General features: G+C 36.9%; 2 protein-coding genes across 2 annotated transcripts; both read left to right on the top strand.

Annotated features, from left to right (window-relative positions):
* The first annotated feature begins 367 nt into the window (after positions 1 to 367).
* On the top strand, positions 368 to 4,000 carry LOC113302073 (tobamovirus multiplication protein 2A-like). The gene is made up of 7 exons (XM_026550915.1): positions 368 to 500; positions 745 to 1,043; positions 2,040 to 2,139; positions 2,488 to 2,568; positions 2,646 to 2,750; positions 3,168 to 3,377; positions 3,508 to 4,000. The coding sequence occupies exons 2-7, from the start codon at positions 817 to 819 to the stop codon at positions 3,613 to 3,615; spliced, it is 831 nt and encodes a 276-aa protein (XP_026406700.1). The 5' UTR covers positions 368 to 500; positions 745 to 816; the 3' UTR covers positions 3,616 to 4,000.
* A 2,233-nt stretch (positions 4,001 to 6,233) lies between these two features.
* Positions 6,234 to 10,868, top strand: LOC113302072 (type I inositol polyphosphate 5-phosphatase 2-like). The gene is made up of 11 exons (XM_026550914.1): positions 6,234 to 6,567; positions 6,681 to 6,786; positions 6,867 to 6,959; positions 7,133 to 7,220; positions 7,308 to 7,412; positions 7,872 to 8,724; positions 8,861 to 9,045; positions 9,203 to 9,311; positions 9,422 to 9,570; positions 9,682 to 9,905; positions 10,124 to 10,868. The coding sequence occupies exons 1-10, from the start codon at positions 6,511 to 6,513 to the stop codon at positions 9,884 to 9,886; spliced, it is 1,950 nt and encodes a 649-aa protein (XP_026406699.1). The 5' UTR covers positions 6,234 to 6,510; the 3' UTR covers positions 9,887 to 9,905; positions 10,124 to 10,868.
* Positions 10,869 to 11,411: the final 543 nt, after the last annotated feature.

The following is an 11,411-nucleotide window of genomic DNA, read 5'->3' as shown; positions in this document are numbered from 1 at the left end:
TCTACTTTGTGCGAAATAATTCAACGAAATTGTTTTATTTTTTGATCTGACGGCTGAGATGATTGCGTTGTTCCATTGAGATGACCGTAAAACTTAAACAAATATTCTAGATGACGTAGACTTCTAATCTGGATGCTAAATTGGAAGAGCATAAGCCTAAGCCTACTAAATCAGGTAGCTAGATATTCTTTAAAGTTTTGATAGCATCATTTCATATATCCCACCAGAACTTTCCCACCGTCCTGAATCGGAACCGTTGAATCACCACAATAATCTACATGATTACTCCACGACGTCCACGTAGTCGTCCTATCTGGATCGTCAGATTTTTGTCTACCAAAATAAAAAAAATAATTATTAATTCTGACTTTCTCCTCTTATTTTTTTATTTCCAGCTAATTTCTTCTTCTTCTTCTGAGCATTCTCTCGAGAATCTCAATACCTAAACAAAAACGAATTCCGTCTCTGTAAATTCACACATCTCAAAAATTCTTCCACCTGTAAGTAACTCATTTAATTTCACAGCATTCTATTAATATTTCTAAGGAATTTTTGTTCTTCTAACTAATTCACAAACTACCATACTTTCTCTTTTAAGATAAAAAAAAGTAGACGATCTTGTCAATCTCGAATTAAACTCCTAAATTAATTCGAACTTTTCTTGATTAATTGTTAGAACTATCCGATGTGGGTTTCTGTTTCAGATGATTATGGTTTTTTTGGATTTTGTTGTTATGAATGTAGGTTTCAGCTCTGTTCATAAGGTTATGAAATAGAAGAAAATTGGTGTGGAATTTGCAGAGTGAGAAAGAAAAGATGGGTTGTAGAGGATGTTTCGAATGTTTACTGAAATTTCTAAATTTCTTGTTAACCCTAGTTGGGTTAGGTATGGTTGGATATGGAATTTACTTGTTTGTAGAATGGAGAAGAATCATAGATAACACGCCAACTGTGAGCAGTCAGGAGTTTGTACAGCTTGGTAGACCTATGTTGCTTGTTGTATCTCTTTCAGGCAGCATTCTTGATCACCTTCCTAAAGCTTGGTAATCTCTCTCTCTATTTCCTCGCTTTCCTCTTTCGAAATTGACCTTAATATGCTTGATCATTGGATAACTAAAATACTCAATGTTTCCGTAAAAGTAATTGGAGATGCAAATGAATGCTGAAGATTTTAAAGTATCTTGGTATATGTCTATCTCACCATGAAACTTTGTTGTTGATTTTACTTTATTGAGTAATGTTTGCTGGTCTTATCCTTGTACACTATGCGGACTCTGATTGACAAGTTCATTGCCCTTCCTCTCTAATTAGGTAATGGCGAAAATGTGATTGAACAGACCATGTCTCCTAAGTGTCTTTGGGTACCCAATTGTACTTTTTCATAATACTGGCCTTGGCTGATTTTGTAAATTTGTAGTTAGACTCCGGGTATGCTTTTGCTATCCTACTGTCATCCACAAGATTGTGTTGTGAATAGCGTGGTTGGATTCTAGTTTCCTGGTTTTGATCTATGTTCTCATTTTGCCCATTAGTTAATCACCTGGTGGCATACTTGGAAAAACTGAAGTCACGTAGACCTTCCCTGTAGGCTGTTAGAGACAATGATATTTCAAAAATGCGTTTTTCCACGCTCTTGTTGTCCCACTACACCCACAATAAATTCTATATTTGGAATCTCTGGTTATTAAGCACCCGCGTGTATAGAATCTGATGTCGGGCCTTTTGGGAGTAATTAGTTAAGGACATCTGGGAGTACACCAGGGCTCAAGTTTCCCTGACTTTTTTCGCCTTCCTACTTTACTAAGTTTTTTTTTTCTTTTTTTCATGCCACTTCTTCCTAATGTTCCTGAAATTCATGTGCACATACAACCTTTTGTTTCTTGCTCCAAGTGTTATTTCATAAAACCTCAAAATAGAAATAGTTGCCGATAAGCAACTCCGTAAATTGGTACTGACTCTGTAAAGCAGGATTTCCACTTTCTTTTATTGTAATCAAGCTTATATTACACGACTCCATGCGTTTTCTTTTTTTTTTCCAGGTTTATATACTTATTCATTGGTGTCGGAGCAATACTATTTGTCATATCATGTTTTGGCTGTATTGGTACCCTTGCCAGGAGTGGATGCTGCCTCACTTGTGTATCCCTATTACCTACATTTATTTTGGAACCTGAATGTTTGCAATTGTCTTACTCTATTTCTGCTACCAGTTTCATATTATGCCTTTATCGATCCTTCTTTTCTAATGGGTTAAACGATTTTATAAATTATTCTCTTCAGTCTCCATACATGCATCAGCATTTATAGTGCACCTGTTATAAATATGAAATTTTCTCACTACACAACCATCACAAAGGGTCATTGTTGTCTTTCTTCTCAAACTGCTGACTCTTCCATTAAGTTGTTTGTCACTTTGTTATAATTAAAAACTGTGTCGCATCTTGTTCTGTACTTTCATGACAAAATGTGTTCCTTAAACAAACTTAGTATTCTCTATTGGTCATCTTATTGATCATGGCAGAGCTGGGATGTGCGGCTTTCATATTCTTTGACAAGACCTGGAAAGACGTGAGTGTTACTACCAGATGGCTTCTTCTTTTTCCTGATTACAAGTCAACTAACTAGTGGTCATATGGTTTTTGCAGGCAATACCGGATGACAAAACTGGAGATTTTGATATGATATACAGTTTCCTGGAACACAACTGGAAAATCGCAAAATGGGTTGCACTGGGTGTTGTTATTCTTCAGGTAAAATTAAGATGAAAAACATTTCTAGATTTGCTTTAAGAGTCTTATCCTTCAGCACTCAGAACACGTGGTTGGAAGAAGTCTTTGTGCTACTTTAAGTTGCAACTCCCGGAAAGGCCAATAACTAAAGCTACAGTGGTGAATATGGGGAAATAACAGTAACAAAGACTTCATATCCACTGTGAAGTCATTGTAAGAAATATCAGATGTTAAAAGAATGAACTGTAACGTTGTGAAATGCGGTTTATGCCAATACTTGAAGTTCTTATTTTTGTGATACAATTTTTTTTTGAGCACAAAGAAGAACTCGGTAGTAGTGTTTCTGGTGTAATACTTAATTCCTGTCACGTCTGCTAGCTAATGAAGCCAACTACTAGTTTGACCTCTTTGCTTTGCTCAATCATTTTTTTTGTGCAGGCACTGTTGTTTTTATTAGCACTTGTGGTTCGAGCAGCAAACAGACCTGCAGATTACGATAGTGATGACGAATACATTGCTCCAAGGTCCGGGGTTCGTCAGCCATTGATAAACAGGCAAGGTGTTCCTGCCACAGGTGTGCCTGTACCTACCCTCGATCAACGCCCCCCTGGTAGGAATGATGCATGGAGTACACGAATGAGGGAAAAGGTTTGTTAGACCGAAAATCTAAAAGATGAAATCCAGTGGTTGTTACATTGGAATCTAAACAATTGTTTCAGCATCGTTCTGTATTTAATACTTTGTTTGTTTTTCTATTTGCATCGATGTCAATAAATAGTACGGGCTCGACACTTCTGAATTCACTTACAACCCGTCAGAATCAAACAGATACCAACAACCGGTAGCAGCACCAGCAGAGGAAGGGAGCCGTTGCACTATAATGTAGTTATAAAATGATTTGCTTGCATAAACTGTGGGTTTTCTGTCGAAGGGAAATCTGCATTTCCCTTTGACATATTGAGGTCTAGTTCTGAAGGAGGGTTTTTGAAAATAGAATTCTGTGGGATGGGTGTGATCATCTTTTTTTTTTCCTCTTTTGTGGGATGTATAAAAATACAAATGTATCAGGAGCTGGTTTTCTTTCTTATCATCCGCAATGTTTGTTTCGGTTATTCTACCTCTACAGTTCAACTATTAGGAAGATGACATTAGTGTAAAGAGGAAAGTGTTGCTTCTTAATCTTATTTAGAGTCTCCATTTCGTGGAGGTAAAACTCAGTTATGATGGAATGAATTCTGTACATTATTCTAAAGGTTTTATCTTCCATAGTCCATAGGTTTCATGTCAGTGTGATGTGTAATGAATGAAGCCCGTGGAATCTCCCAGTTTGTAGGTACACATTTCATCTTCCGCCACGTGTCCACAAAGACACATGTGGAGGACATGCGGCTGAGAACATCAAGATATGATATCACACGTGGACAGCCAAGAGACGCGCCTTATCAAGATAGCGACGCCACCCACCAGATCCAACGGTAGGGGATCGAGGAAGACGGAAACACTAGAACACTGCGAAGCATTGAAGGATAACCCGAGATTCACTTTATCCTATCCCCAGAAAGATCTAAGATCTACGGCTGGGGATAGTCAGACTGACGCAGACAAGATAGGGGCAGAGGACAGCTGTCTACCGCGGACAGACATCTCAACTACCCGCATTAAATACCCTCAAACAGCATACGTGTCAGTCATCCTGTGGAGGAAGCGCAGATAGCGCTGAATATTCAAACGGAACACGCAGAGAGAATCAAGAACACGAAGACCTCTGCGTAAGCGGCACAAGACACAAGAAGATAAGGTTACAACGGGCTTCAGAAGTGGACCCCACGTAACCACCCTATAAATACCCCTCTCTCCCAAGTGAGAGAGGGGGAGGAAAAACATTGAGAAGAGAAGAGGAGAGAGACAGAGAAATAGAGAGTGTAAGTGAGGTTCCTCCTGCTATGCAGGCTTATATTAGTCTCAAAGTCATTCGACTATTTCGGTAATCCCCACCATATAATGAAAAACCCAATCTCGTAGGCAGGGATCTGAGTGAGAATCATATAAGTTAATCGTTTCGTCTATGTTCATACATCCATACTTTATATATTCAATTCGTTACTTATAGCATATCATGTTCGTACATTTTATACTTCGTCCATTATTTATCTTATTGTATGAACTTAGGACAATGATTGTAATTGATGAGATGAGGAAGAATATTAGAACTCTGAGTCAAGGATTCGACATAACCAATCTGTTTCCTTCAGACACAGCCTATTTATTGTATTGTCATGAGTCTGCGCACATTGTTTGTGAATACTCAGATGACTTTGATCCGTGTGTTCACACAGTTCATCCAAGTTGTAATGCCGGGAGGATGTGAAACTAAAAATCAAAACACTTCTATTTAACTTGATAAACCAATTGCACTGTGATAACGAGGATCTGTTGATTTAGCAGTTGACTTCACTATTTTTTTAACGGCTATTGTTTAACTTTCCGAATCAAGCAAGACAACTGCTGTGCCGTAAACCAACGACGCAAATATTCTTTTATTCTTTTCCACTTTTATTCACCGACCTTTAAAAACAAAATAGCAAAATAGTTTTTTACGGTCAAAAATGCGCCAGCAATTCGAGCACATTAATAAATATACGCCCAACTCCCATTTTAGTGCCACTGGTCCATGCTATGCTACCTACGTACACACTCCCCCCACCCCCACCATTTTCTCCACAACCTTCTTCTTCTATTCATCTTCCATTTGATGTAAACAGTTTATCACTTTACAACACTTTAAAGATCATGTCTTTACTATACTTTTCTTATCCAGTATTTGGTTCTTCTCTCGTGTCTTTGTCTTTCTCTTTCCTTTTCTTAGGTGTTTGGTCTTCATTCATTGTCTATTCTTCTTGGTCGTTTCAGTGAAGCCCTCCATTTTCTATACAGCTGTTTCACATATTTGTGTATTATACCATTATTATATACTGTACTTGCAAGTTTTGTGGGTTTTTATTTGTTTGTTTCTATCTTTTTGAGAATGTGGTCATGAAAATCTTGTTTTTATTATATAGTATGCCCAAGTTGAGATTTTTTTTAATTAAATCCAAGTCTTTATTTTCTTAAGGACAAAACTTCAATCTTTGTGTGTTTAATTAACAATAAAATCATAGTAGTATTAGATTAGATTTGTAGGTCTAATTCAATATTTATACTTTTTGTCTGAAATTCAATATCTTTAAAACAACAAAAAAAACCATGTACTATATATATATATAGTCATTGTTGGTTCTTAATTGAATATCATTCTTACACCATTTTAGAATGGACCAAATTTTCCAAGCTTAATCGCAGTCCTATCAGATTAATAATAGTGGAGGTGAACATCAACTGAAAGAAACTATTCAGTTTTTTTTTTCTCTAGCTCTTAATACTTGATAAAGACATTTTTTTTTCTTTTACTTACAAAGAAAATCTTTTCTGACACTAAACTTGTTGATATTTCGAAGAATAGGTTGGCACTGAGTTTGATAAAACAAAAAAGATATGGTTAAGAGTTGAAAGGACCACTTAGCAGTAGTATTTTCCAAGTTGGGGATTTTATGGGTTAAATTCTTCAACTTGACTACCTACTTTTTCTATGTCCTTTCTGTTTGTTGTTTATTTAGATATCTTCTCATGGGTATCAACTAGACTTGGCACCGTCGATCGTCATGTTAAATACTACTAGGCCGTTGGTGATCCCATTAAGAACAAGTTTACTTGTTGCACTAAGGAGCAGAAGACCAGTGGTGTCATGAATTCAAAAGTTTATAGAGGAAACATGAGAAGCAGAAGAGGAAATAAATCAGAGGTATTGTCAAAATTGAGCTTACTAACTATTTGATCATTGGTGTGTGTGGTTTAGCGACATGTTTGTGTTTTCTCTTTAATAGAAGTGAATTAATTGGTGGGGTTTTGTTGCAGTCATTTTGGCCTTCCCTTGTAATGAAAAAATGGCTAAATATTAAGCCGAAGGTACACGAATTCAGTGAAGACGAGGTTGATACCGAAACGGAGAGTGAGGATGATAGTAAGTTACCCTCACTAATTAAACAAGTATAATTTCCTTTTTGTTGTCTGGTATCTTATTGTTTTGAATTTCAAATCCAGCTTGCTCTAATAAAGATTCGGAAGAAGACGTGGGCAGGGGACGAATCGGTAGAATGCAGGGGAACCAATCCATACGCCCACTTCAAGATTCAGGCAATTGAAAAATTCCTTTTCAGTTGTATAATAGGATTGAACTACTTGTATACTCAAATCCATGCACTCGTTGCTAAGAAAATTAGTAACGAAATCACAGCTTAAGTGACTCTCCCTCTCCAGCATATTGCTTCAGATTCTGTTTTTCTTATTACTATATTTGATTATTTCAGGGTTTAAGCCAAAAGAATATCAATTAAAACATAGAAGAGGAAAATCAGAAACTTTACGTCTTCAGTACATAAACACAAAGGAAGTGAGGTATGCCACTAGTCTCCCGAGTCCTTTGTTACTTTCATTTTATCAAGTTCTTGATCATAAACGCCGTCCTTCCTTGTTTTCTATCAGGGTAACAGTAGGGACATGGAACGTGGCTGGACGACATCCGTCTGAAGATCTAAAGATAGATGACTGGCTGTGCATGCAAGAACCAGCAGACTTGTATATTCTTGGGTGCGTATTTTACTTTCCATGTCAGAATTAAGAATTCTAAAGCGCATAAAACATGCCTACAGCCTATATCCACCTGTTTTTCTGGTTATTGCCTCTAAAATTACTACTCCAGCTTCAACTTTATGCTTCACTGTTAGTTATGTTGCCGTTGCCTCTCAGCGTGTTATCAACCAGTGAATTAGCATATAATATTTAGATATTTTCAGAACATATTTGTTGTTGTCTATGATTTTGACAAAAAAGGTAGATACCAATACTTGAGAAATTATAAGGTTTATCCTTCTTGAGTCTATGTTTGTTTGTGACAATAAAGTTTGAGTCAAACTGGGATCAATCGAGGATAAGTTAATTTAGTTTGGCAAATACAGTGACCTGCATGGTTGATTATATCTGTGCTCCTCTTGTTGAAAACATTTTATTAATTCCTGAATTTTAGTATTGAAATCTATCCTTATGCAGATTCCAGGAAGTGGTTCCGTTAAATGCCGGGAATGTATTTGGGGCAGAGGATAACAGACCAATTCCAAAATGGGAAGCTCTGATTCGTAAGACTCTGAACAGGTCTTCACAACCTGAAACAAAATTTAAAAGTTATAGTGCACCTCCCTCTCCAGTATTCAGAACATCTGCTGCGGACGACGTACTTGCTGAGGGAATTGATGTCTCTGAAGTAGTAGAGATTGTGAACGAAGAAAATTTTGAGCTTCTCAAGGGTAAGGATATCGGGCGACAAGAACAGAATGATTTACTTAATACAAGCAAGAAATTACAGTTACAAAGAATTTATGGGATAGACAGTGACAGGAGAATTGATTGGCCTGAACTCTCGTTGGACACACCATTACAAGTTTTTCCTTCAAGGCCAGAACTTCGGAGAGTTCTTAGTACTTCTGGAAGGGTTGGGTTTGACTGGATAGGCAAACCTCAATTTTTTAATAATCAAGACTTAGCAGTAAATGGTGGACTGAGAAGAGTGCGTCATAGTTCAGGCAACTTAGGATTACACTGGATGGAAAACCAAGAGAAGATTGATGTTCTTAATTCACTTTCTGATGTCTCTGATAATTCTGAAAATGATGATGATGATGAAGAAGAAGAAGAAGACTCGCAACTAGATTTTGAAGGGGAGGATTTCGAAACTGAAATAGAAACAGAAAGCAAAAAAGTTCGCGCTAAATATGTGCGCATTGTTAGTAAACAAATGGTGGGCATTTATGTGTCAATTTGGGTCCGCAGGAGGTTAAGAAGGCACGTTAACAACTTGAAGGTTTCTCCGGTTGGAGTTGGTCTCATGGGCTACATGGGAAACAAGGTAAGTAAAATATGATTCGCGCCCTGCATTTTATGTGTTCGTTTCCTCATAACCAGTGGATAGAGATGTCATATCTCCACTGAACTCTTTAGGCATTCACGTAATTGCCTGATATATTATTTCATTGTTAACACAGGGATCTGTTTCTGTCAGCATGTCTCTCTTTCAAACACGACTTTGTTTTGTGTGTTCACATCTAACTTCTGGTCACAAGGAAGGGGATGATCAGAGGCGTAATTCCGATGTCTATGAAATTTTAAAACGAACACAATTTTCTTCACTGCTTGCTGCAGATCAAGTGGAGACAATTCCATCTCATGAGTGAGTCCATGAAACATGTATCTTCTTGGCATTTATTTACTGTTACAAACTCAAGAAGTCTCTAAGTCCATTTATGTGTAAGCTAAATCGATCATTAAAGATTTTTTCAGATTGTTATAACATAAATTTCTTATTAAATTTTCTTAAATTGAAACAGCCAGATATTTTGGTTTGGGGACCTGAATTATCGTCTGAATATGTTGGATGCTGAAGTGAGGAAGCTCGTTGCCAAGAAACAGTGGGATGGACTGATCAACAGCGACCAGGTAATACTCATAGTCCCAACAAATGATACATTCTTTTGTTTGTGTGTGCTATAAATTCTTTCTTTCTGACAAACCGTGAATTTATGCTAATTGGAGATGTTTTATGGCAGCTAATCAAAGAACTTCGCAGTGGACGTGTTTTTGATGGATGGAACGAAGGGACAATAGATTTCCCACCTACTTACAAGTATGAATTCAATTCAGATAGATATGTTGGTGAAAGCCCAAAAGAAGGAGAAAAGAAGAGATCCCCAGCATGGTATGCACAAACTCTGAGGAACCAACATGGACTTGTTTAAGTTGATAATAAATCCGTATCTACTAGAAAAACTTGAAAATGAAATGTGTATTATATGGTATTGTAATGCAGGTGTGATAGGATACTGTGGTTCGGGAAGGGAATCAAGCAACTAAGTTACAAGCGAGCAGAGTTGAAGCTTTCAGATCACCGTCCTGTAAGTTCCAACTTTTTAATTGACGTTGAAGTCTTTGACCATCGGAAACTCCGCAGAGTTTTGAATTTTACCAATGCACAAGTGCATCCGGAAGTCTTCCCCGAGGAGGATGTGGAATGAGAAACTTCACGGATAACAGGTAATTGATCCGGAAGTAACCTGGATTTTTATTGAGATAATTATGTATATGTTACACAAGCTAACTATTGAGGTTGTGAAGGAACAATGTTACGTATGGAGTTTAATATGTTGATTACAAGTTTCATCTGTAGCTTGTGTTCACTAATAAAGTATGCAAGAGGTAGATATAGATTTTGCAATCTTTCTGAAGTTTGTTTTCACGTTGTTTTCTTGAAGGTTGAAACTCATTTGTGGAATAACACCGAACCAAGAGCCCAACTGTGCGTAGGACAACCTTACCTCCAGTTACAAACAGTATAATGGACAAGATGTGTGAGGCTTGGCGGTTAAACTTGGATACAATCGACATCCTGAAACCACGTAGCACTTCACGACGACATGTGCCACTTTTCGATCTTAATTGGCGGCGTTTATGTAACAAAGGTGAAGTGAAGAGCAAAACAAGATCCTAACGTACATACACATAAATACACACACATAGATACACCCAAAGATTTTCTCCCTGATAACTTCTGAAAGCTAGTATATGTTTTTAGGAATGAATGATTCGGACGAGACTTTAATGTATTTTGGATTAACATGGGGTTAGTCGTGGGAGAGCTTCTCTGACTTTAATGTATTTTGGAAGAGTGGACAAATCACTTGTTAGTCGTGGGATAGTCTGCAAAAGATTTTTATAATATATGTTAGTGGCGAAGAATTCATAGGAATTTTTCCGAAGTCCCTCACAAACAACATGCATTAGTCGTGGGAGATTCTGGTGTTCAGCTCAGATTAACGAGGGGTTAGTCATGCAAGAGGTTTTGAGATATTTATATATATTCTAGAAGATCACTTGTTTGGCGTGGGACAGTTTGATAAACCTTATAATCTGTGTTAGTGGTGAGAGATTTATAGGGGTTTATCCAAATTGTCTTGTAAAAATATGCATTAGTCGTAAAAGATTTTTTTTTTAAAGCCCTTAAGATCTTTCTTAGTGGCAAAGCTCTAAATTTGAGAAATTTTATAGTCCGAGCCTATGAGGGAACCGAAAATACCAATGGGATAAACAAATAAGCATTAATTTTTATTTTTGGATTAGAGGTAAAATAACAACCGCTCAAAAGCTATAACTTGAACTCTTATATATCCATATTTTAACCTCATCTGAATTCACATATTCTCTGCACCTTTTTCTCAAATAATGTCATGTAAATCTCTCATTAAACATTTCTTCTCACAACCTTTTGCCTTTAGATCATTACCTTGATTATGTAACATAATGAATGTTTCCTTTATCTCAACCATGGAAACGTACAAAAAAAAAATCAAATTGAAGGACCATACATGTTTGTTTTGCGCATTGCAGACGGCTCTGGAATGGAATCTTTTTTTGATACTAAATGGAAAATTCATTACGAAGAAGGAGTTACAGAAATTCTATCCTCCAATATTGCACTAGCAATAAAACTTGGTGGATATATTCTCGAAGTTGTAAATTCCTAATATGCACAACCAATTTATC

This window comes from Papaver somniferum, chromosome 8 (assembly GCF_003573695.1).
Source record: "Papaver somniferum cultivar HN1 chromosome 8, ASM357369v1, whole genome shotgun sequence".
Lineage (NCBI taxonomy): Eukaryota > Viridiplantae > Streptophyta > Magnoliopsida > Ranunculales > Papaveraceae > Papaver > Papaver somniferum.
This window is presented reverse-complemented; position numbering and strand designations above follow the sequence as displayed.

Bases quoted from the DNA above. Each gene is read 5' to 3' on its own strand.
- LOC113302073 (XM_026550915.1), top strand. From the start codon at position 817: ATGGGTTGTAGAGGATGTTTCGAATGTTTACTGAAATTTCTAAATTTC. The intron at 1,044-2,039 runs GTAATCTCTCTC...TTTTTTTTCCAG, and splicing joins GATCACCTTCCTAAAGCTTG to GTTTATATACTTATTCATTG. The intron at 2,140-2,487 runs GTATCCCTATTA...AAACAAACTTAG, and splicing joins GTGGATGCTGCCTCACTTGT to TATTCTCTATTGGTCATCTT.
- LOC113302072 (XM_026550914.1), top strand. From the start codon at position 6,511: ATGAATTCAAAAGTTTATAGAGGAAACATGAGAAGCAGAAGAGGAAAT. The intron at 7,221-7,307 runs GTATGCCACTAG...GTTTTCTATCAG, and splicing joins ATAAACACAAAGGAAGTGAG to GGTAACAGTAGGGACATGGA. The intron at 9,571-9,681 runs GTATGCACAAAC...ATTGTAATGCAG, and splicing joins AAGAAGAGATCCCCAGCATG to GTGTGATAGGATACTGTGGT.